The sequence below is a fragment of the Rhea americana genome, unplaced genomic scaffold, assembly GCF_003343005.1.
Source record: "Rhea americana isolate MKP2758 unplaced genomic scaffold, rheAme1 scaffold_58, whole genome shotgun sequence".
NCBI classification, from domain to species: Eukaryota; Metazoa; Chordata; class Aves; order Rheiformes; family Rheidae; genus Rhea; species Rhea americana.
In genome coordinates, this window is record NW_028186734.1 from 726,651 (window position 1) to 752,952 (window position 26,302).

General features: G+C 38.7%; 1 protein-coding gene across 1 annotated transcript in view; it reads right to left on the minus strand.

Moving 5' to 3' along the window:
• PTPRM (protein tyrosine phosphatase receptor type M) overlaps window positions 1-26,302 on the minus strand; it is a 370,997-nt gene that overhangs the window by 297,667 nt on the left and 47,028 nt on the right. Inside the window, exons 3-4 of the mRNA XM_085319327.1 lie at window positions 16,302-16,380; window positions 13,591-13,706 (exon numbers count right to left, since the gene is read on the minus strand). Of these exons, the coding sequence (XP_085175453.1) occupies window positions 13,591-13,706; window positions 16,302-16,380 (195 nt within the window). The remainder of the gene's footprint in view (window positions 1-13,590; window positions 13,707-16,301; window positions 16,381-26,302) is intronic.

The following is a 26,302-nucleotide window of genomic DNA, read 5'->3' on the forward strand; positions in this document are numbered from 1 at the left end:
AAAAAAAAAAAAAAAAAAAAAAAAAAAGCAGGCAGACAGAAAGAGAAAAAAATCGACTTCTTATTATCACAAACTTTTTGTCCAAAGTCCAAGTTAAATCCTGGTTAAACAAAAATAATAGCAACTCTTTTARGTGATACCTCAGACTCTTCTTGCATCTAGATGGTGCAAGAGGTCACCTTCTTCAGCAGAGGAGGAGGATCAAAATCCATCGACATTGTGGGGTGCTCAGAAACAAACTCTGCAAAGCTGTTTCCAAGTATTTCAAGGTTCTGTACTGTTGTTCACAGCCAAGGCCCTAGCAGATTTCACAGAGCTTCCAGTATTTCTCTAGAAGTAAAACTTCTGCATTCACAGATTTTTCAGGTTTACTTTTTCCCCTAAATCTCTTTTGATCACATGAGATTACTACACAAAGGCTTACGAATTTAGAGAACATTCTTGTGATAAAAGGGCTATTTTCAAGAGGCAAGATGTTAATATGGCTGTTACAAACTTTCAGACTGCATATTCCCATCAGAAGCAGCAATGATGACATATAYGTTGAAAATGAAATACAAATTTTAGCGTCATAAGCATACTCTCGGCAAAGCATCCTAACCTCAAGGCAGGCAGCTGCTGAAATAAGGCCTTTGGAGAGTATTACTCTCCAAAGTTTATTGCTCCTTGCAACGTGATGGAGAGGCAGGACTAGCACCACTACAGAGCCAAGCACTTCTCCTCCTGAACCAGTCGTACTTTTGTTCTGCTGTAGCAAAGGTAGCTTACTTTTCTGGCATTACAATAATCATTTTTGCTCACAACCACATACCTAAAGTTTTTAGATGTTGGTRGGTTTTTTTAGTATCACTACCAGCATGGGCTGTGCTGCTTGCTGATCTAAGAGTGTCTGTTGTATCAAAAGGTTCTGACTGATGCCATATGTAAAACTTTATAGTGACTTCTGTCAGGTATTGTCATCAGAAATCTAATATTTTGGATAACAACWTAAGTTTCCAAAATGTCTTCTGGATCCCTTTTCACTCAGGAATGGTGGGACTGGTTCRTGACACTGGGAGTGAACTTTATTCTTCCGATTACTCTTATAYGCATTTATTTAATATAATCAGCAAAATATGCTGATGTTTCCTCATGCTTACAGACATTTTGCTTTTGTGACTGGCTGTGCAGTGTGTGTGCATTAGGACGCTTACCATGTAAAACAGTTTYGCTGGCCAAGCTTCTGGAATGTTTATAGAGGGAGAGTATAAGGCTCATTTTTGTCTCTGTTATTACAGTGGCATCATCTTATACAAGTAGCATAAGGCTACCAGTTAGATTTACAGTAGCTTTTACACCATCTGGTGTTTTAGCTTTCCAGCTGTGCATTTCATTGGTCATAGCAGCTCTGTGAACCACAGCATGGGGAGTGGGTGGAAATAAGATGTCAGTCTAATATCCGTCCGTGATTGAACCTGGGCATTGACTTTGCAAGTTGGCTTGTATTTTTCCRTTTATTCTACATTTATTTTTCTAAGGGACATCCAGGAATCTTTTGCAAGAACCAGTCTTGGCAGCACACCACTGGGGTGGAAAGGCTTCAGTRTGCTTGGACGTAAAAATAGGAGAGTGGCAAGTTGGCAATATTCCTGTTTCCAAGACTTTCGACTGTATTCTAGTTTGTTGATTTYGGAAAACTATTCCAAAACCAACCTTAGCACTCGAAGAACAAAGCCAGGGACAATATAAGAGTATGCAGCATCTGGTGTGTCACTCAGCTTGTCTGACAATAACCTAYAAAGGAGAGATGGTGTAGAAGTAGGAAAGTGAGCTTTAGCGTACATTCCTACAACACTCCAAACATGTATTTTGTAAATTCAGTCRCGTATGGTTTACTGATAAAAATACTACGCTAGAATAGTTTCTACTGGTCCATGGTGAAAGCTTCACAGATACATTGATTTGGAGATGTCCTTCTGTTTTTAAAATACGTTGGCCTGGATTTTTCATTAACCATACATAATTATATAATTTCTCTCAGTCTCTGGCATCACGAATAATTAAGAATTCTGTAATAGAAATCTTAAGCAACAGTGGAAGATTACCAAATGCATATACAGATAAGAATAAAACTAACAAGCCCAAGGAAAAGAAAGCCTGTCTGGTTTCACCCCTAGTGAGAGACTGCATCGCAAAGGATAAAAGAAAYGGATCGCTCTGAGCGTGATGCAGTCTTCAATCCTGGTGCCCAGACAGAAGCAGTGCAGTTGTTCACWACCGTGCTCATCACACAGGCAACAAATTTGTCTTGCTCAAAGGATGAGCATCTAGCCTTTGTAGAGGACCTGTTGGGAAGTTTAGGTATACACTTTCAAAAATGTATTTGACTTTTCATATAATCTAAGCACATACTGTTTTAAGGTATGAAGTTTGAAGCATATGCATTTGTTCACAGCTAGAGTAGAGCAACAAATAAAAATATAGATACCTTCTTACAAGAATTTGGTGTGGGATCTCTAACACATACTTTAAAATTTTATCAAGATTGCATTGATGTTCAGCAAGAAAGCTAAGATTTGTTACACTTCTTTTTATGCTTTTCTTTAGGGAAAGAGAAAATGAAGTAAATTAAACTAAATCCTTCTATCACATTTTATCAAAGTTCTTACAATGCAGAAGATCAAAACAATACAAGTTTGTCTCCTAGAAATTAATTTGACAAGAGTTTGTGCAAATTAAACCTCGAGCAGAATTCAAATAATCATAAAACCAAAAAACTAATATAAGAGTATTGTATGTCTCTTTATGAAATTGGGCTGGAAAATGAAATTATTTAAGTGAGGAACAGGGATATGCAGATTGTTCSACAGATGTTTTAAAGTATCTATTGTTTGCCTTTTCTTTTCTTCACTTTCACAAAATATATGAAAAGGAGCTTCATTTTAATATGTATATTTTATATATATATATATATACTTTTTATATTACTCTAATTTTATATGCATTACAAGACTGCAGCCTCTGCACTAATGGATGACTTTGTATTTCTGATATTCTCCTAGCAACATACTATTCTCCCACATAAACTGCTGGAACTAGAGCATGATCAGAGGTTTAATAGGTCAGAATTCATTGATAGCCAAAGCCCCATCCCCACYACTTTGTGGTTCCTCTCTTGCGAGCTCTTGTTGCTGAGGATTTTCTTTCTCTTCCCTTAAGACTGAACAAGTTGTTAAATAAAAAGTAAGATACGTAAACTGGCATGAGTAGGATTTAACAGAAAAGATGGTCCAAGAGGGGGGAAGAAAGGGGAGGGGGAATGGGGAAAAAAAAGAAATCCAATCAGCTATTGAAAAACAGTGTGTACACTGATGCACAACATCTCGCCTCACCCAGGAAATTTCATTTCAGTACTTCCTTCTCAGTAAATTTGCTAAATGCTACAGATAAGAATATTTAATTAAAATATTATCACAGGATCACTGTGACCGCAAGGGACTCCTTGAGATTATCTCRTCCAACCTCCTTATTCAAGCAGGGTCAGCTACTGCAGGTTGCCCAGGGCCGTGTCCAGCCAGCCTTTGAGCATCTCCAAAGATGGAGACTCCACGACCTCTCAGGGCAGCCTGGTCCAGCGCTCTGTTACTGTCACAGTAAAGAATTTTTTTGTGTGTTTCAGGTCATGTCCATTGCCTCTTGTCCTGTTACTTGGCACCACCTAGAAAAGTCTGGCTCCATCCTCTTTACACACACACACACACACACACACACACACACACACAGAGCAGCTATTTATACACATTAATAAGATCCCTCTGAGCCCTCTCTTTTCCAGGCTGAACAGTCCCAGCTCTCTCAGCCTCATATGAGAGATGCTGCAGTCCCTTCCTCATCTCTGCGGCCCTTTGTTGGACTTGCTCCAGTGGCTCCATGTCTCTCTCACACTGGGGAACCCAGCACTGGACACAGTATTCCATGCGTGCCGTCAGCAGGGCTGAGCAAAGGGGAAGGATCACCTCCCTCAACCTGCTGYTGACTCTGCCTAATGCAGCCCAGGATGCYGTCTAATGCAGCCCAGAATGCTGCTGGCCTTCTTTGCCATGAGGGCACATTGCTGGCTTATGGTCAACATGTCCACTAGGACACACCAGTCCACCAGGTTCTTCTCTGTCAAGCTGCTCTCCAGCAGGTCAGCCCCAGCCTGACCTGGTGCACAGGGTTATTCCTCCCTAGATGCAGGACTTTACAATTCCCTTTACTGAACTTCATGAGGTTCCTCTTTGCCCATCTTTCCAGCCTGTCCAGGTCCTGCTGAATGGCAACACAGCCCTCTGCTGTATCACCACTCCTCCCAGTTTTGTATCATCACTAGCTGAGAGTGCACTCTGTCCCTTCATCCAAGTTGTTAATTAGAGCTAAAAAAGCAGTGACCCCAGCCATTAGAGTACACCACTTGTAACTGGTCTCTATAATGCAGTATGTGCATTGTATTCATTAAAAAGCACTATTGTGATACATAATGAACACTATACATAGCTGCTAACATGCATACAAGTTTTTCTATTAGTCAGGTGTAATCAGTTTTTTTTTTTTTTTCATTTTTTAGCTTAAGCTAAAATTGTCTGGTCGTCATTATTTGTGTTAGTCTCCCAGTTTTTCCTCTCTCCTCAAAGAATGCAGGATCTGCTGACCAATTTCAGACAAATTTAAAGGAGTATTTCAGTTCTTACTATGTTTGTAAAAATACATGGCACAGTACTGCAGGGAAACCAAAGCTGTGCCATGATAGAATGAAGCACAGGCTTAAGTATATTATAGGCATCAAAAAATTCATACTGAAGGCAGATAATGCAGGAGGAGTTTCACTCAGAGCTCATAGCCCATTGGACATTGCATAATCCAAACATTCTTAATAAAGAAAAGATTGCTTCATTATCTTAGTATTCAAAAAATGGTTGAAACATTTTTTCYATAAGCATTTCCAGGCTTACACATGGAAATGTCAATTAAGTAGGTGAAAGCTTCAGTAACTTTACAACATGGTAAAAAATGCTTATGAAACTGTAGGACTTACATGATTTACACAGACAAGCACATGCACACACAYAAAATTTGTATATCCTGTAAATATATTCTGTTTTCAAACCTTGCCAGAAGTCGTAACACTGGTTCTACACTCAGGCGAGGTTGTTTTTGATATCTCCCATTTGTGCAGGTGTGCATGCATGCATGTGTGTGTGTGTTCTTCTAATGAAAAGAATTTGCTTTCCAGAACTGGCATGAGTAGGATCTCTCTGACACAGGATAATACATCTTCTTTCGAATAATAATAAATAATGCATATGAGTTTTGCAGTTTTACAGGAAGGGGAACGAAATCTTTCATCCTCTTCAGCAAAAGATTATCTAAGATACACTGAAGTAGGGTGAAGGACAACTTTCAGGAGAGTCAAGAAGAAAAGCCAAAACCCTTATTAACAGGTAATAAACTGTTTACATCTGGTAGAGATGACTGGCCTTTAGAATGCCTCTGTCTCAGTTTCTTGGCTGCAAATGAAGTGGCGTGTGTTCTGCATGTACGAACAAGAGGTGTGAAGGATTTCAGCCTCTCCCCTTTAATCAGAGAATAGCATCACTCTCCCAGTATTCTTAAGTCTAATAYTGCTGCTTAATAAAGACCATCAGACACAATCTATAATAAGATCCTCTTTTTGTTCATTTATCTTTGACAAATTTTTGCTCTTATGTCTGTATTTCTGTAATATAAGGCATGCATCTCAGACTGTTATTCTTAAATAACTGCATGAATTTCAGATACTTTCAAAGAATGAAGCTAGGAAAAAGATTTTACTTCAGCTCTTCACCGTGTGAGGAACCTTTCCCTCAAGAAAAGCTATCCACATTATGTCAAGGTACAAATCTGTGAAAAATCAATTCCCACATGTTTAGTGATACTAAAACAAATCTTTAAAAATTAGTATCACTAGAAATTCATGTTACCTGCTAATCATCTGAACACCTATTCCTTTGAAAATTTCACTCTGGATCATCCTAAGAACAAGTAGCACAGACAGGAACTCAATGAACCAGCTGCAAATTAGGATAAGAATGAGATGGTGAAGTATGGAAGGTGAAAAGATCAAGACAGGACTGAAATAAAAGCTTCCCTGGGAGAACTCACTTATGAGTCTACGTGGAGAGAAGGAAGAAAGTCCGTAAAAGAAGTAAGATTGAAGGCAAGTGAAAATCTGGATAAGGAAAGAGTGATTCTATGGCAGGAAGAAAAGAGCAAACAAAATTGTCCCAGAGTCAGCCTGCAGTGGAGAGACATGGGATTGGTTGAGCAGAAGGACTTGGGACAAGATAGGAGAACTAGGCACTGGATGAGGGTCTCGGAAAATTACAATGAGAGTAAGGGCTGCAGACATGAGCGAGTATGACAAAAACCCTGGAGGGTGGTTAGCAGACGAATTTGACAATAAATAAAAGTTGGAAATTGGGATTTCAGGTAAAAGMAGCTGAAGAGACATTGAGTCAGGAAGTAGAAGGGAAAGACTGGAGTAAGAGCTGAAAAAGCTGCATGTTGGAGGACATGAGGCAGGTAAAAGAATCAAAGGTTGGAGGTTAAGTCYCAGTATAACGGACAAGAAAGTCCATGCCGAAGCAGGCACAGTCTTTTTGAGAATTTGAAGCCATCTGTAGTCCCAGAGCCTTATTCCTCTGCTGCCTATGGTACTGCATGGCAGTACTCATCTAATGTAATTCCTCATCTAATGTAATGATCAATTAGTGCTTTTCAGACTACTCAACTAGCATGAATCTGCATAATGTAACTTCAGTTTTCAATCTTTTTCACATACAATGTAGATTTCAACAGGATGCTGAGATGGCATGTCTGTGGGTTTGTTTGGTTTTTTTTTGCAATTTGTTGTTTTAAACTGTGAAATACACAAACACATTCATCAAGCAGAATATTACTAAATTTGAAAAGTCAAGCACTACAAAACTAGAAAATGCCAGAACTAAAATTGCTTACGAAACTTCTTATGGTCCCAATGTGCATGTAATACAGAACTCACTTGCATGATTGCATACTCTGTTTTGCTCACAAAAATCATACCCCATACATTAAGGCCACAGGATGAACCTGCTCTAGGGATGAACCAGAGCTGTGTAGGCTATCTTATGAATTAAACACGGGATCTCTCACYAACTGGTGACAAAAGTTGGAAGCTAAGGAACAAGTCAGAGAATTGCACAATCTTTACAATTTTATAGTTTAACAGCTGTGCCTCTGTCACACAGATTTTATGTGATGTCAGTCAAGTCAACTAAACGATACTTTGCCCASAAATCCACTAACTGTGTACTCATATTCTAGACGCCTGGTTTTAGGCTTTGAGGTTGATTCGCAGAAGTACTGAGCACTCACTATTGCAACTAACTTCAGTGGACACCAAGTATAGAAAGAGCTAATGCCTCATACACAGAAAATCAGGCCCAGATGCTTCATACTAGGTTTCTAAAAGTTAGAGATACATTTTACTTCGATTTCTCTCTCTATTCCTCAACTGTAAAATGAAGATAATACCACTCCACCATCACACAGAAATAACTTATAACTTAGTGTGAAGCACTAAGATTAGTAACAAAGACTCCATCAGAAAATGAGTAAGTCTGCTTTCAGAATTGACTTGTAGAGCATTTACTAAACAAAGCAAGGTCACATTTATACTAGCGTGAAAGTATCTGAGTATTATGGAGCTATTCATCAACTGAATACTGTCCACTATATTGAAAGAGCTGGGGATTCTGTAGGAAAAAATAGATGTCGGTATGTAGTTTAAAAAAAATCGGCTCAAGAGGTTCCAAATTTGAGGCTGTAGAGGCGTAACTTCTCCTACATATTGCTTCGAATATATTAATATTTAACTAGTTTCATTTGATAATAATTTTAAGTTACTACTTAATACAATAGTTTCAATATATACTTATGCAACATACACAATTTCAAACTTCACATACTTGCAGAGAAGAAAATACATGCATGAGTGTATCTTGAGCTTGGATTGAAAGAAATTTACCTTTTTAAACGATTACTGAATTTTCTAAGCCTAGTTTTTCTTTGCAAGCTGCAAATTTCTTGCTCAAAGCTGCTGCTAGAAAGCAAACTGTTTACTTTTTAAACGGATGCACCAAAAGAAGGCCACTTGCAAAAAAGAGTTCCACCCTCTTTCTCCTACAATACAGATTTGTGTTTCTTCTTGGAATTTACTAAATAGGACATTAACAGAAGCTTTCCAAAAGACACTGCATTGCCTCAGCTGCTTTCACTTCACCATTTCATCAACTTTTGTACGTTCCCTGAGTTCATTTCCTTACAAATTCCGACTATGGTTCCCACGTACAAATATATCTTTTTTGCTTCTTCTGAAATGTCTCCAAGTCCTTGGGATTCCCAGTTTCTTTACTGCCTACTGCTTTATCTTATTGCTGGTGTTAACTTCTGGACCTTGTAGTTTCAAAGATAAACTGTTTAATAAAAAAGAAAATAGTGATTGCTACAGCATTTATAGTGGAAGCCCAGAAAAGAGCACAGGAATCACATTTACACTCTATCATTCGATAGAACAGAAAGAGTACTCCCATTCTGGCAATAACCTATGCTGCCCACAGATGTGACAAAGCAAATGTAAGCAGATGGGACACATCTGTTAATTATAAACATTCTTTCATTAGTGTCACCAGATTTATTTTTGGGTATGTTCATGTTTAGAAGATAAGCTAATGAGGACACTGAATTCATAAGCACAGCTAACCACTCTTTTAACTGGACATTAGTTCCAACAACAAAAACAAAGCTCGTATGATGCTGTGCTGTGTTCATGATTCATTTCATTTGAAATGATATCACTAAAATTACCCAAAATTTGTTATCAAATTATCTTACGTGCCTGCAATCTCAGCCCATGCACTAGGGTGCACTGCTGCCTGGTAGGGTCAAGAAGAACATGGCAAAGCACTGCACTATTGAACAGATGACATCCTTCTGTATCCCCTTCCTCAGAAATGGTATGTATTCATCACAGACAGGATCATGGAACAAATCTGTTGGCTCAATAGTATTATTTAGGCAGCTAACTTGTGATGTGAGGTATGCCCTTTCAATTGCAAACATTTCCATAATATTCCATAAGTTAACAGACTTCATATTCCAGTTTTTAGGCAATAAAAGTGGGATAGGCTTGAAAAGAAAAATCAAATTGAACAGATTTCACTTAGGCCTAGCTTTATTAAGGACACTTATGCTGTTTGCCACTTTGCTGTGTAAAGACAAGGAGAATAAACTAACCAACTCAATTACAATTATTTATTTTTTAAAGGACCATCTATCCCTCAAAGTCCAACACAGTGTAAAAAGTAAAGTATCTATTTGCTAAAAAAAAAGTAAACCACTGAACTGAACTACTGAAAGTCTACAGCTGAATATAAGTTGAAGGCTACTGCGTGAAAGAGAGAAGAATCGAATGAAATCCTGTCACTGCCTCTGTCAGTCAGAAACATCACAGCTTCAGCTGGATTGTGATTTTACCCAGGTGATCTGCCTGAAGTTCATACTAGCAATACAAATCTGGAAAACAATACAAATCTGCAAAAAAAAGCTAAGTACTAGAAACCATTTGTAAGCAAGTTATCTCTGGATTTTTTGGTATTGTGAAGTCCAGTCAGATTACAATCATAGAACCATAGAATCAGTAAGGTTGGAAGGGACCTCTGGAGATCATTTAGTCCAACCTCGCTGCTCAGCAGGGTCACYGAGAGCAGGTTAGACAGGGTTGCATCCAGGCGGGCCTTGAAGATCTCCAGAGAAGGAGACTCCACAATCTCTCTGGGCAACCTGGTCCAGTGCTCCACAGGGAAGAAATTCCCCCTCATGATCAGGTGGAACTTYCTGTGCTTCAGTTGCTGCCCACTGCCTCTTCTCCTGGCACATGGGACAACTGGAAAGAGTTTGTCCTTGTCTTCTTGACACCCTCCCTTCAGGTACTTGTACACATTGATAAGATCCCCCCTCAGGCTTCTCTTCMCCAGGCTGAASAGGYCCAGCTCTCGCAGCCCTTCCTCATAGGGAAGGTGTTGCAGCCCTCTGATCATCTTTGTAGCCCCATGCTGGACCCTCTGCAGTAGCTCCATGTCTCTCTTGTACTGGGGAGCCCAGAACTGGACACAGGACTTGAGATGAGGCCTCCCCAGGGCTGAGTAGAGGGGCAGGATCACCTCCCYTGACCTGCTGGCAACACTCTTCCTAACGCACCCCAGGAGACCATTGGCCTYCTTGGCCACAAGGGCACGTTGCTGGCTCATGGTCAACTTGTCATCCASCAKCACTCCCAGSTCCTTCTCTGCAGAGCTGCTCTCCAGAACGTCAGCCCCCAGCTTGTACTGCTGCCTGGAGTTATTTCTCCTTAGGCGCAGGGCTCTGCACTTGCCCTTGTTGAACCTCAGGAGGTTTCTCTCCACCCAGCTCTCCAGCCTGTGCAGGTCACTCTGAATGGCAGCACAGCCCTCTGGTGTGTCAGCCACTCCTCCCAGCTTGGGATCATCAGTAAACTTGCTGAGGAGGCACTCTGTCCCCTCATCCAGGTCATTGATGAAGAAGTTGAACAAGATGGGACCCAGTACTGAGTCCTGGGGGACTCCACTATCCACAGGCCTCCAACTAGACTCCACGCCAYKGATSAYRACCCTCYGAGCTCTGCCTTTCAGCCAGTTCTCAATCCACCTCACTGTGCACTCATCTAGCCCATGCTTCCTGAGTTTCTCTAGGAGGATGTTATGGGAGACAGTGTCAAAAGCCTTGCTGAAGTCAAGGTACACAATGTCCACTGCTCTGCCCTCATCTACCCAGCCAGTCATTCCATCATAGAAGGCACAGAAGTCTTGATATGATTTACGTGAGAGAAAGGCTAAGAAACCCCTGATAAAAACATTATCTCCTTTTGTCATCACCAGCAAAGGATGRTAAAAATGACTGAATATTATTGATGGACAATCCTGGCATATCAGAGTATTTGCACAACCCATTTGTGGGGCCTCTACCACCTGGATCCCTATTACYTAAGTGTTAGTATAAATTTTTCCACACACCAGCACTCATTCCATTCCAGCTCTAGTGTACGTAAGAACCTATTTGATTAAGATATTTTTATAATAGAAYATTGGTCCAACTGCTACCAGCAGCCAAGGAGTCTTAAAAGCATCTATTCAGTTCTAGTCATACGACACAGAATAGAGCACGTTTTCTGACAGCTGTTATAGGTAGTTGCATCGTAGTCATGGTCCTATGGCAGTGTCATGAGATGCTACAGCAGGTGTTTATCAAATTCTCARTATCACACCATGAGGAATTTGATAATTGGTCTCAGATGAGTTGATCGAGAACTCCAGGTCTGTGGTCTAGTATACTAAACACAGTTAATCCTATCGAAAATTGTATCATGGGAACTTGCAAATCTCATATACTAAAAACCTTCAGATGCAGCATTAAGGCACAGAGCTGTCTGATCGTTCTTGGTTTAAGTAACAYCAGACATCTGTGACAGCTAGCAAATAAGTACAGGAATAAATCCAAACAATTCTGGAGATCCTCTCAAATTTCCAGAAGTTCATATASCAGGAACACCTGGAATTTGCACAATCTTAGATCTATTACCGACAGAGAGCTCCAGTTATATGGGCAGGCTAAACGAAGAATGGCCTTGGAGGAAGCAGAAACTCCTCAAAAAGTAACTGGCAGCTGTCCTTCACTACTTTCTTACTCTTTATGCATAGAGAAAAAAAAATCTTCTTGTAACCATGTGTAAACAAGGAATGACTTAACTGAGCTCAGTAAAGATATTTTAGAATCACTACTGCTAAGAAGAATAATTTCATACTGCCTAAAATCTAGAAAGAAATTTAATTTCTAAAATAAAGTAATGAAACTCCAGCATTGGAAATAATTATGTAAATGCTAAATTCCATGTGAGAAATTCAAAAGTTGAAATGATACTGCCATCAAATCTGTGCAAATATGTGTGGAATCAGAATTTCATCACAGAGAATTCTACTTTCAATTTTACAAAAGAATATTATGCAACAGTTCAAACGCACTATAAAGGTTATTACTGATGAAATAACAACCTACTATTTTCCCATATTTGCTGATCGCCTTTCATGGCTGCAAAATCATTCTTTCAAAAATATCAGTGAGTTAGGAAAGACAGGATTTTAATTTTAGTAATTCAAGAGTGTAAAACYGACCACTTAAAGGGCGAGCTGGTTAGATAAATGTCAGCCTTATGAAAGTATAAAGGTTGAATACAATACCCAATAAAAATGAAGATTTCCATTGCCTTCTACTGAATTTCATCAGACTCTTTCTACATAAACATAACAGTCAATCATGTATACATGCACATAAATACCTGTCTTTGTTTTTCAAGTGGTTTTACTCATTTGTTTTTGTGTTGGTTTTCTTGCAACTTTTCACCATTTTAGCTCGTCCCCTACATTTAAATCATTTCTGAAATCTATGCACACCTGATGAAATTTTGCACTATGTGCCATGTGAAAGAGAAACAGTACTAGAAGTCTAAAATTGTTTGAATAACAACAAAGATACAGATTTTTGTCTCTCTCTCTGCCACCTGTTACTCTTCCTTCAATTTCTCCCATCCCTTCCTCTCCATGTACTACTCTAGCTTTATCTGACTGATTTCTTTAGACATTGTTCTAGGCAACATTACYGCCTTCTAATGGACAAAGTCTCTGTTCTAGCATATTTTTCACATATGAAAAGCGCAGAAATCTAAGGGTTGGTATTTTCCTAATGCAAAGTCTGAATASAGACTATGGTTTGTAGCAGAGAACAGCGAACTTTGGAACAAAGGCAGCAAGACCGCAGCTAAATTTGCACATCCTTTACTAAAACAGATCAAGGAAGATGCACCTGTTTGATATATGGTTATGCATATGGATAAGGAAACTGTTTCTATTGAAAGAAAAAAAGTCTGGTGAAGATCTTTAAATCAAGATCTGACACCTATCAAGAAGTTACATTATTCAATAAGCAAAAATTATGGGACCACTGAATATGTGTAAGATTCTATGACTCCGTAACACACAAGGTTACATCTGACTGCCATAATGATCTTCTCCAAACTTAAACTGTTAGAAAACTATTTTAGTAGAAAGTACTAGCCTGAAAAAAGATAGAGGCAAGCCAAGAATATCATTATGTATAATGTCTCAGCTAGCCAGCGTTGATGCCAGGAGAAAGTGGAACACATGTTCTCCCTTGGGGATTTAGCATKTACTCACTATCTCCACAGATAACATAAACAGTACCTTCATTTTTAATAGTACATCCCATTGAAACAAGAGAGGAAAATTTTCCAGTATCATTTTCTGCAAAAGACCATTCTACCCAGCAGTTCAAAGACACTAATCTAATATTGATAAACAGTCAAACAACTCTATTATTTTTCCACGTTTTACATTCCTTTCAAAATAGAGAACTTTCCCTCTTTCCCCCTCAAAACCTCAGTCTATTAGGAAAGAAAGAAATTACCTGCAACCAGAGCCTGTCACCTGTATTTGTTCTACCATTGGCAGTGCATTGAAAAGTAGCAAATTGCCCTGCATTAACTTCCACGCTCTGAAGACGCAAGAAATGGGGAGTTTTTGCTGTTGAAAGAAAAAAAAATAATGAAGTTATGTACCATGGAAGTACCAGTTATGATTAATATACTAGAGCACTTGAAATAGCCCTGCTTTAAAAGGTTCAAATGAAACATTATATGGTTTAATTTTATTTTTTATCCTTTTGTACCTGGGAAACAGCAGAAGAGAAGGGTGCTATTTTATTGTTCCTGCTGTGCAAATTATCTTAGCTCAGCATCCCTCTTGCAATAACACTCTATATTAATAAAGTTTCTACTGAAAAGTAATTGATGTTTTGAACAAAAACATATTAGATACTTCCACTACCAAGTAAACAAAACAATAAGAAGTTAAATGATGTTGTCAGGGAAACAGGTATTTGTTTTTCACTAGGTACAGTTTCTGTAGAGGAGGTCCTTTAGAACTGTAGCATATCAAACAGCTAAAATGCTAATACAACATTTCTCATGAACTACAGTTATATTCTTTAAATACAAGTCTTTCCAATGATACTGCACAAAATCAGAACATGATGCACTCTTCATAACAATACTTACTTTTCATTTAGAAAAAGAAAATGCTCTCAGTAACACGGAAAGCAATACAGTTGCCAACAACCTAACCAATGTAGTATCTATTTGGACAAGAACTATGTCCACTGACGGAGGAAAGACAGCATGCTTATTTTGTCTTACTGGAAAAAGTCAACAAAATGAGACAGAAAAATGTAGAAATTTGACACAGAGAACGATCCTAGAAAAGCCAGCATTCCCAACCATTCAAATCTTACTTGAGTCTTCAAGAATTTTTGTACTGTCTATACTGGCAGGTAAGCCAGGCTTTGAACATCACTTTTAGTCATGGAAATGTTAGTACTAGTAATACACTGACAAACTAAACATACACTTTCTAGCAGAGCATCTAAATTGTTTAAAGTGTTGATGATGTTTTCTTAGAAGAGCTTGTCACTGGGGAAATTGCAGTTTTGAGGAATACATTAAACAACCAGCTACCAGAAAATGGCTAGCTAATACCCAGCATAAGGCAGTGTAAGATGGAGCAGATGGAATAAGATATTCCAAATTAATATCTCACTACAGGAGATGTTGTCATTATTAATGTTCTTACAGCAAAATCTATTAGAAATACTGCTTTAATTTTTTTGTTTATTTTTGTTTTCTGTATCTGCTTTTAACCTCCACTCAGCTTTTCCYCAATCTTCCTCAGCTCTGGAAAACAAGTCTTTCTGAATTACCAGTCATGCACTATGTGGAAAGGAGACTTGGTTATCTTAATTTCAAGACTGTAGTTACCTTATCAAAGAAATATTTCATTAAAGCTATTAGACTTCAACATCGTCATGTTAGCACTGTACATATATAGGGTATAATTCAATCTCCAAATTAGTAAGAGCTACTTACAGGTTTTGAAAATTGATCAATAGAAATGCTGATTTCTACTGAGAGATCAAACCTCTCAAAATCCATGCAGACATAATTATTAAGCTGATAAAATGCTGCTTTAGACTTATCGTACTGAATTGAAGACAGAAATTCAAAATGCAGTTTAAGCACAAGTACTGCCTAACAACAAGAGATCCTTCTGTGTTTTTTAGAACTAAGTGAATCAGAAATAACAGAGCTGCTGATTCTGCATAACTGTCTTCATATTGGAAGAAATTTCTGTGTCTTCTTGCCAGTAACACTAAAACTGTTTTTATGAGGTGCTTTAGGATTAACCAATAAACCACTTTTTATTTTAAATTACAGTCTTGCTTACAAATGACAAATAATGCATGCAGGTACAGTATGTCATAAGAAACAAGTGAACAACTGCACGTACACTGGTGCCTTTTTCCTCAGTCAGTCATTTGGTCAGTAATATTATGACCTACAACTCAGAATGTATGCTTTTAGTATGTCTTATTTAACAAATAGCAAATATATGAAATAATCACAGCTTAAGTAGTCTGTTCAAAGACAGCATCTAGATTACTACACTGAAGCGTTCATTTACAAGGTTTTATTTTGTCATCTTCTTTAAAGAGTTATAAATAGTTAAGTATCACATATCCTTCATTAGAGAAAAAGGAAACACACGTGAAGCACAAGGGAATAAAAAAATGCAGAAATCTAGCCACGAACCCAAAGCACGATACTGAGGGAAAGTGCCCTAAGCAATCTGGCTTAGCAAAGCCACAGCCCTTAGCCAGCTGAGTCTCSTTCCTTACAAGCTTTGGGAAAAAATGATATATATTCAGTTCTCGCTTTGTCCATCTGCTCTCACTAATGCTTCAGCTTGTGCCTGCATTGAGTTTTTGGTGCTGACAGAAAGCTGATCAACACATCATGATGATTTTTGTTCTGAGGGAGTTGTTAGATGTCCCAGCCAGGGACTGATCCTTATGCCAATCCGTACCAAGCTGTATGCAAAAACTTGTTTTTAAAGCCAATAAGGTGCAGTGCTCAAATACTAGCAATACTTGTATATACTCAGCATATTTTTATAACAGTGACATTATTTTCTGACATTTGCCTTATCCTTTGCTTCAGGCTTACTGAAGCATAATGCCATATTAATTTCGGAGGCCTGGCTTAAAAATAGTACATAGATACTTACTGCATGGATGTCCTAAAACTTTCACTTCATCGATAGCCACATATCCAGGATGACCTGAAGTGACCACTTCAAAAACAACCTGAGAAGTAAAAAGAGAATTTCAGTTAATGGCTTTGTAACAGAGAAAATATAAAAAAAATCTGTTATTAAAAAAATAAAGTCAATTCTTTCAACATTTTGAGAACTACCTGAACTACCTGAAAGACAATCAAAAGCCTTCAAAATTTGTTATTCTTAATTAAGAGGAATGATAATATAAATCACACTTACTAATGTTTATAACATGTTTGAAGATTTATCAGTGTAATCACATGTAGTTCACAATGAAGAATTAGAAGCCCCCAATATTGCACCTGCCCAAATAGTTACTTAATAATCAGCTGATGTGCTAATATTTCATTYTGGATTCTTTGTCTTACAGAGCAAAAAGTGTATTTAGTGACACTTAYGCAATATACAGAAATTCCTACAGTATCAAAGACATGCATACCTGTTTTCTGGGTGTATTTTCCCTGCTCTTAATCTTCCGCCTACTGTAGTGAACTAAGTAAAGCAGATCCATTGGCCATGGTTTGTTTAATGGCTATAAATAGGTCACAAAATAAATGGACTGTTCTTGTCATTTGAATTAAGCACACTCAAAAGTAAACGTCTCCAAATTTTGGCAGCCTTAGCTTTGAACATCCCAAAAATGTTTATACGGAATAGAAGAAAATATGCCAGTAACTTTAGCAGGTACATTTTCAAAGCAATACACAAGAGATTCGTGCTCAAAYGCAGGGTGTGAGGTTTTGCTTTCTTTTTTCTTTTTTTTTTTTAATCCTTCTTTTTTGCTTGGAAATTTAAACCCAATTGTCTCCAGTAACTCAATCTCAGGAAGCACACTGAGAAAGATAAAGTTTTAAAACTATTTTTCATATATATGTTATACTTGACCTTGGAATAGATGCGAAAGGACACTATGTACCATATCCTTTTCTGCAATTACTGCAGCAGAAAGAGAATGATACAGAACGCAAACATATCACAGGGATATCATACAGCCCTATAATATTAAATCACAGTTTGCTGCTGTTGAATAAACACTCACAGAATCACTGTTTCTGAAATTAAAACAAACCTTGAGTTGAGTAAATACTTCAGCACCTCTTCCTATCTAATATGCCTTCCTTTCATCCATCCCTTTCAAGTCTTGTTTTAAATTCAGTCTCTCAAATTATTATCTCATCCTCTGTTATCTCCTTACCACACAATTAAATCTCTCTCACAATTTCTTTCTAGATCTCCCTGATGCAGCCTTTTACTGAAACAATCTTCAAAACAATCTCCTATGAATTTTTCCTATCTAAATATAGCTTGTATACAAACCATTGCATATCATAAAYTGTTTTTGAACTCTATGTGTCTTGATCTCTTCTTTCTTGCCTCTGCTTTCTGCCACCTTCCTTATTGCTCCATCAGTGAATATTCATCTGCTTCTTCTCTCTGAGATAGCATAGTATTTGTGCTAGATTCTCTCCATTTCTCCTTATCAATCTCACTGGACTGAAACCTCTGTAAACATGGCTTTAACTCTACAATACTGACAAATAATCTAGTTTTCATTCTAGTTCTGTGTCCTGTCCAAAAAAAAATTTCAACCTACAGTGCTAATGTTGCCTCCTAGGTGAACTAGACAACAATTGCAAAATACAGGATGCCAATGAGGAAAGTTCAAAAGGCACCAAACAATTTTTATAAAAACAAGTTCTGCAAAAACTGGATTGCTCTGTCACAGGCCCCAGCCTGTGGCTTACTGACTCTGCCGACACTCAAAACTGATACTGCTGATCCATAGCGACACACACAGGTACTTATTTGGCTCCCAGCATTCAGCACAGCAAGTTCATTCAATATTTCAAAGCATCTCTTTCCTACAAACAAGAGAGATTTTTGGTGGAACCAGCCTTAGGAGCTACTTCGGGAAAGATATACAGAGACCCGAAAGAGCCTTTCCAATCATTATTACCCTAACCTTATCAGCCTTGAAATGGAAATACGGAGACATAAGTAGCTTGCACAAATTAACCTGATGGTAGTTCTGATGGTAGTGCAAGACACAGGACGCAACTCCCAATTTCACACTGAATTTTGAAAAAAAAGATCTTGGGCTATTTCTGTCTATCAACATACATAACAGTATCTTTCTCTGTTCTTGAGTTTGAATGTTCTCAKCTTGTGTTATGTTCTCTGAAAATATAAGTTACCCTGGTGAGGGAGGAGACTGCTTCATTTCTYGGGGAGCTACCAAGTTGTCCGAAAGACTGTGGGTAAGAGAATCGTGGCCCAGTCCTGGGAATTTGCAGTTCCCCGCAGGGAGTGTCACACTCTAGCCAGGATGTTACACCCTGGCAGGGGAGAACAGGGAGAGATATCCTGGGGAAATATGCTGCCACTGAGAAAGTCACCGAATGAACAAAATCCAAGTATAGAGGCAAAGACCTGCCTGTAAAAACCATAGAGGGCTGGGCAAAGAGCTCTCTCTCTCCTGCCTTCCCTAGTTGCTTCGCGTTTTCTCCACCAAGAAGACAAAAATGTAACTGCCAGATGTTTTAACAGGGTATTTTAACTAAAGAAAATGTCAAATAAATGTAAAACGTTGCCTTTTTCTAATAATTGCCCGACTTCCAACAAAATCAAATACTTGAGCTCCAGAAAACAAAACATAAACAATATCTATTTTGCAGATCTTGAAATATATATATTTTTTTATTTTTAGTAATTGGGGAACTTAGAGCCCGTAGGAGGACCTGCAGCAAAGCACTTTCTTACTGCAATATACTCACAGACAAACAACGCTTGTAGATTCTAAACACAAAACAGTTTCTTCAGTTCAGGCAGAAACTACAGCCTTGAAGTAACTAATTGGACATATTTATGACAACAGACAAAGACTCTATGACTGATCTAAAATTTCTTGCCACATATGAGACAACATATCAAAATGTCATTACCACAAATAAGTTGGACAATGTATTGAGAGACTGCCACCTGGACGTGCTATTAAATTACAATTATTGTCCTTAAAGAGTGCAAGTTCCAAGGAAAAGTAATAAGTTAAAATATGATCAGTCGAATCATACGCTATAGCCAGTAGTGCCATACCACAGCAAAAAAGACAACACTGATTTGCCTTATACTTTATTTATTCAAGGACATGACACATCCTAAAAATGCAGTAATATAATTTCCAATCTGAAGTGAAAATTTCAGGCTCTGAAATACCATTCTTTTTATTGCATCAGAACCTTAGTATTGTGTTTTATTTGGATTAATAAATTAAAGATTATGGGCCAAAATATCAGATCACGTTCCCTTTTTATGCCRAGAAAGAATTTGGTCCTATGTATGACACATTCCTGAAAGTTCTACTACTGTACTGCACACTGTAAGAAACTGCTCAGGAACGGACTTAGAAACATTTCTGATATCTCATTTATGCTCAGGGTGTCAGGATTAATCACAAATTTGGATCAGTTTCCCTAATAGTTTCATTAATAATTTCACCAGTAATAAAATGCAGAAATTTAGTTTGTGTCTTAATAACAAAATGCAGAAATTTAGTTTGTGTCTTTTTTTTCCCCCACCATTTCTTGTTTGAAGAGTTGCTGGGTTAGAAGAACTTAAAAAAATTTTCTTTTCTTTTTTTTCTCTAAACTTTGGATTTCATCACAGCTGAGACAACATCTGCAGGCAACACACAAGACTCCAGTCAAAATAAAAACAACATTCCAGAACTGCAAGCTGGGCAATCCTTTGATTTTTTGTCTAATATTCTGTCATCTTATCAGTCAGGAAACAACCGGTTAAAACACTGACTTCACTTGCTCGTGAAAACCTCTGCCGAACAGTCGGCCTGAGAGATGTTTTACACCAGGCCATACCTCACACGCCTGCCAAACAGGAAACAGGGAAGCGGCTTAACGCTGCACTGTCCCTGATCCTCCCTGCTTCAGTGAAGAGCAAAATTAGCTTTTCATTCCTGCCATTTCCCCTTTCTGTGTATGAACAAAGAAACGGGGTTTGCTCGCCCTCATAAAYGCGCTACCGAAAATGTGCTATTCGAGATAAATTGTCTGTTCCGAAGAACAATAGAAATAAATAGTTTTTGTTACTACACAACCTCACTTAGCAAATTCCTGCCTTTGTTGTTGGAAAATCACAATGCCTTCAGTCAAAAGGTGGGCTGCACCAACACAAACACTCTCTACTTCACCCCGCTTAAAATAGCACTCTGGGAGGAAAAAAAAAAAAAAGTATTAAGCAACCTACTAACATAAGGCGATAACTATCGCCTCCCCCCCRCTCCGGTTCAGTAACTGCTGAGACTCCTTTAGTTGTATATCCCACATATGTATCTCCGACGGCTGCTCGCTGGACTTCTGGGGCATCGCCGCAGCTACCGCTACGGGAGCCTTCTCAGAGCCTGCAGCTTTCCAGCCTGGGCCTTCTCGGAGCCCGCCAAAACCTGCCGGAGCTTCTTTACTTGTGCTCTCAGCAGGGATGGCCTCAGCCGTCGGAGAACAGGACCTTGGTTACACATGCACCTGATTACCCTTGGCCATTTTTAGATTTTTTTTTTTTTTTTGTTAATTCAGGTATGTTGTCTATCCTGGCACATCTTTCAAAATAGCTATTCCTAAGCCACACAACTCAGTGGTTTGGCAGCGGTTAAAAACGCAGCGCATTTCAAAGTCTCTTTTGAGTTCAAAGTGCAGCTTAAGAACTGTACGTGTGCAGCTTAATGCAACCCACACGACACACGAGCATGTGAGCGTGACCTTTACCGCGCAAGAAACTTAATTCTTTGTCCTTCCTGATGACTTCAGTACATGATGTGAGCCAAACTGCAAGTACAGCATGTACAAAGGAGGTTATGAAATAAGTGAAAATTTACGCCGAGATTTGAAAAGGTGGCTTGGATCTACTGCTTCTTATTCCCTGAACTCCTAATTTACAAGGGAAAGTGTCAGAATGGTAAAGGGTAAATCTTAGGTCAGTGTGAAGGGATACCATCCAACTCCTCTGCGTCGTTCCTAAAAAAGGATGCTAGAATTACTATCAAGCTCTTACCTCAACTTCTCATTTCAGTTACGTAAGAAATTATGTTTAAAGAAGGTGCAGTGGCATAGGCAGTAACCTACTCCTCTGGAAGGTACTTTTAATTCTTTCAGTTCCATTTCTGGATTTTAAAACTGCAGTGTTTGTTGTTCTATTTAATCAAGATTTGTTTCAGCTCACTGCTGCTATGACTGACTCCCAGCAATTTACAAAGCTAATAATTCAAAATACAAAAAGTGATAGACATGGAGCATAGCTTGGAAAGGTGCTGCGCCAAACTGCCTGCTTGTAGGGGGAAGAGCTGCATGCCACTCACCACACTCACCACTCAGCGGTGACGTTTCTTATACTGTGAGTTTCTAAAATTGTAAATGCTTCAAAAAAATAAAATATATTTCAAATACTATAAATTGTTCTGAGAATCATTAAGTAATCTGAAAAAAATTAGAAAATCCAAAACGAAACAAAAAAACAACCCTGAACCCAACATTTTTTTTCTCTTGCTAAATGATCCAACTTAGGAAAAATCAAAACATTAAAAAGAGAGGAGGGGAAAAAAAAGAAAAGCCCCCCCTATTCCTCTCAACATATAGAAGCAGGCTTACAAACACCTTCTTTTAGCTCAAAGCTCCAATTTTAGAACCTTTCAACCCACAGAGACTGGTCCCCAAGAATCTAACAAGCCGAACACATACCCATAGAAATCTACATAATGTCTAATTCTCTTTTTCTGTCTACATCCGAATTCTGTTTAAAGGAGGAGGAGGACGAAGGCCTCTGTTTTGTTTGCCAGGTTGTCTCTAATGGCACGATGAACTCCTCCGTGCTCTTGTTAARGGGGCACCAAGTAGGCAATAATAGTTCAGTAAAGCAAACAATTTCTCCTGTGACCAATGGTAACACAGGGGAGCACTCCTAAAGGTATCTGCTAATGCAAAAATATGACTGGTTCCTGTAGGAATAACCAGCTACTTTGAAACAAATAGCTCAGAGACCAGGAGCCACAGCAGAACAGAACAACCTGTGCTGGTTATCTTTGCCCCTCACAAAATCTTAGGCAGCTTCAGACTATGTTACTGCAACTCTACCGCAATCAGAAGCTGGACTGCAATGTAGACATACCCTAAAGTCAAAAGCCAATGTTAAGCAGTACCATTTAGAAGATCATTAATTAAGGAATTAAATATACCTTAATCAAAAGAATACATGAAAATTTAGATTTAAATGAGCAGTAATTGAAGTACTATTAGTCTTGTTACATGCAGGTTATCATTGTGATTTATACATCTAGCACAGATTCCATATAGGGTGAAAACTATCCAAATAACTATCTAGTGAAAAGGAAAGCATACACTAAAAGAAAATAATTACTTTTCTCAGAGACTATATGTCTAAAGAGTCAATTCTAAATGAAAACCCAACATGAAAGGTATTAATAAATTTGAATAACTATGGTGCTACAATAATAACTGTTAATTATTAAATCTTTTGAATGCTTTGCATGTATGTGTTAATAATATGTGGTTTAAACAAACAAATCTTTAGATGCTGGATTAAAATCAGATTCAGTCCACACTACACAGCCTAATTTCTATTCAGCTACCATTTGTGGGAGTTATTGTGCCTACATATCAACAAGAAAAGACTAATACCACTGTGTTTTTAAGCATCCTGAACTGTATAATATTGTAACTCTGAAATGTTATCATATAATTTGCTTTAAGGGTTTTGTAGTATATTTTTGTTTTATTTTCAGCTAGACACCTTGTAGGTGTCCTACTAATAGAATGGAGTTATATGGCATTCATGGGTATGCAGATGCCCACAGAGATATGCAGTTTAGAACAAAACAAAACCACACAATTACAGTCTTTGGTCCCTTCGTCTACTAACACACACCATTTTCCTGAAGATTATTCATCAGTAAACTGCCAACCTACATCTATGAAACATTAAAAAGGCTGCTACCATTCCTTAAACCATATTCTCAGTAGAATCTTCTTGATTTTGTTCAATAAGGTCAGACTGTCTCAGATAATCCTTGGGGGAAGGTCTTGTAGGTTCTGGAGATTATGAGAGAAATGCATGGATTTCTGCCAAAAGATCTAAATCTGAATCAAAAGGACAGGAGCTCAGAAACAGAACTGGTGTCAGATGGGTTCTCTGCTTTCTCCCATCCACACATTCAGCGATCTGAGCTCTTACCTAACTTGGACACATGCTCTTGCAAGATCCACACATGCTCTCCTTCTTCTCTTCCTGCCCTTCTCCCAACTCTCTAACTTCTGCAGCTCTAACTTTTAACCTGCCCCCAAAGAGACACTGCGAAGAAAAAAAATATGCACACAGAGATGAAAAGAGTTCGGAAACAACAAGAAATTGCAAATGTGACTAGGCAACTCAGGAAATTTTGTTAGAAATTTCTGAGAGAACAGACGCCATCAAAATGGAGACAATCGACAATAGGGTGTCAATATGGGGACAAAGCTTCCTCAAGAATAAATAGCTTATTTACATTTAAATCAGTGAAGCTATACTATTCTACACTAATTCCTTGGACACTCAAGCATATTACTAGAGCATATGACATTTTGGCACATCAGCTAAATTGCGGTACCTACTCAGATATAATCTAAGACTGCACGTAGCAAATGCAAGGAAAATGATTTACTGTAGTCCTTAGTGAAAAAAGGATAGATTATGTCAAAATATCTATATTTGCAAGGGCTAAGAGAGAATACATGGTGTCCGTTACAGAAAGACATAGGTGTCTATTACAAATCAGCTGATGCACGGCAATTTGATAAATTGTAGTACCACATCCAAGCATCTGAACCTGCAAATATGGGTGAACAGTCCAGATCTCAGCTCTCTAGGGAGAAGTGAAATAGAAAGATTATCCTTCCACAGGCAAATTCCTCAGACATCAGTTAGAGGCATCATGCTGTTAGAAATTTGACACATTATTATTAATACTGATAACATTCAAAACTGTCTGAGCTTGCCCATACTTTAATCAAAATATTAATTTAGCTTCAACTTACTAGCTATAGAGAGTCAGGGCCTCTTCTGTCAAAATTCCTCTGTTCTCTATTTTCGTTCAGCACTATAGCGAGGTTTTGTAGCATATCTCTTGATTGTCTTTATTTACCGAGTGCCAATTCAGTTAACAGAGCAGCTTTGCAGCATACAATCCAGAATCCTTTCAGAAGAATCTAAATCTCCTAAACTGAGAACCTCTGGCTGTTTCGAGTGTCTCCAAAACATGGAAGGCTTTAAAGTGCAACAGAGGCATCTAAATCAGCGCTTGCCATAAATCCATTCTGTAATTCAAGCCACTCAGTTTAGGCTAGCACACTGGATTTGTGCAGACTACCATGGCCTGTACGCCTTTCCTCATCATCAACTACCTCAAATTCCTGCTGATACAGAAGTTTGCTTACATCTCCATCTCACACAGCAGGCAATGATACAGCATACTAGGGATGCAGCGTTCTGCTAGAAGTAATGGCCTATTGATAAATGTGACAGAGCATCACCTCTCCTTCTACCTCCATGGCAATCACAAGATCCATGACTGACCCTCTGTCTGCAGGTTGCCCACAACAACTGGGAATAAAGTGGTTCTGTACTACAGATGATGTGTTTCTGTGAACCTTCAGTCCCATGAACCAGAAGCAGCTGCCTAGAGCCATGCAGAATATCTGTGAGATGCGCATGGCAAGAGGAGCAGCACTGCACCACTACCACTCACTGCTGATGAGTGAGAGTGAGTAGATTTGTCGTTTTTTGCTTGCTGGTACATGGAAAAAAGAGCATTTCTGTCCTGATTGCTCAACAGATGGGTTGTTGAGTCCTTTCCATTGTGGAACTAGTGATGGAGTAGATCATGTTCCTAACATTGGTATAATTCAGGTATAACTCACTTGCATAGAAGACAGAGGGTTGTGTACACAGCTACCAAAGGACCTATCTGGTCCTTGCTATTCCAGTCAAGATAGAAAGGCTCCCCAGCATCACTGGAGGGCATTTTCAATGTTTGCATCAAGTTTGTCATGTGCAGCCCACAATCTTGCAGTAAAGTAACCAAATACACATTGCACTTTCACCATGCAAGGGGTAAAGGTTTGGCTAAACCAGGCAAGGACTCTGTTATGAGGATATGACCTCATGCTCTGGAGATGCAAGTGATACGCAGCTTCTACCATGTTCCTGAGGAGCACCTGAACTCTGCTAATAAGCCTAACAGTCTTGAAAAGGTGTCAGTGTTCCCACTGAACCATGGGGCCATTCACATATCGTAAGTCTTCTCAGAGAAACTTGCTGAGATGTCCATTAACTAGATCCTCATCAACACCTCCATGACAATGAGTTGCGACAATTCTTAGCCACTTTGGACAAAGTTCTGGATGTGAACGTAGATCCTGTCAATACACTCAACACACCCAGGAACACACTGTTGGAGGCAAGAGGAACTGGAAGATGATCTCAGAGACCTGTCACCACGTTGTCTATAGTGCAACTGCTTACCTGAAACTGCTTAGCCACTAACAAGTAGGAATCATGGGTTGTCAGGCTTGTGAGCAGTCACTCTCTTAAACGAAGGTACACAACACATTTTTCAGGGATTCTGAATTTTTGTACAGGAATGACAAGGTTGTGGGGCCAGCTTACAGTAGAGCAACTCAGTAGTGCACTCTTGGATCTCTGAATTTTGCACCCATTACTGGTTATCCCACATTCCAAGGACAAGACAGACCCACCACTCTAGGCTCATCTATTGGACCAGGACTTTTCTGTCAATTGTGGGTGATTACTGCAAAGCAATCACAGTGGAAAGAACTCCAGAAAATTATTCAGCTTGTTCTTTTCCTTAAAGAAAAAAGGGTTCAAAACAAAGG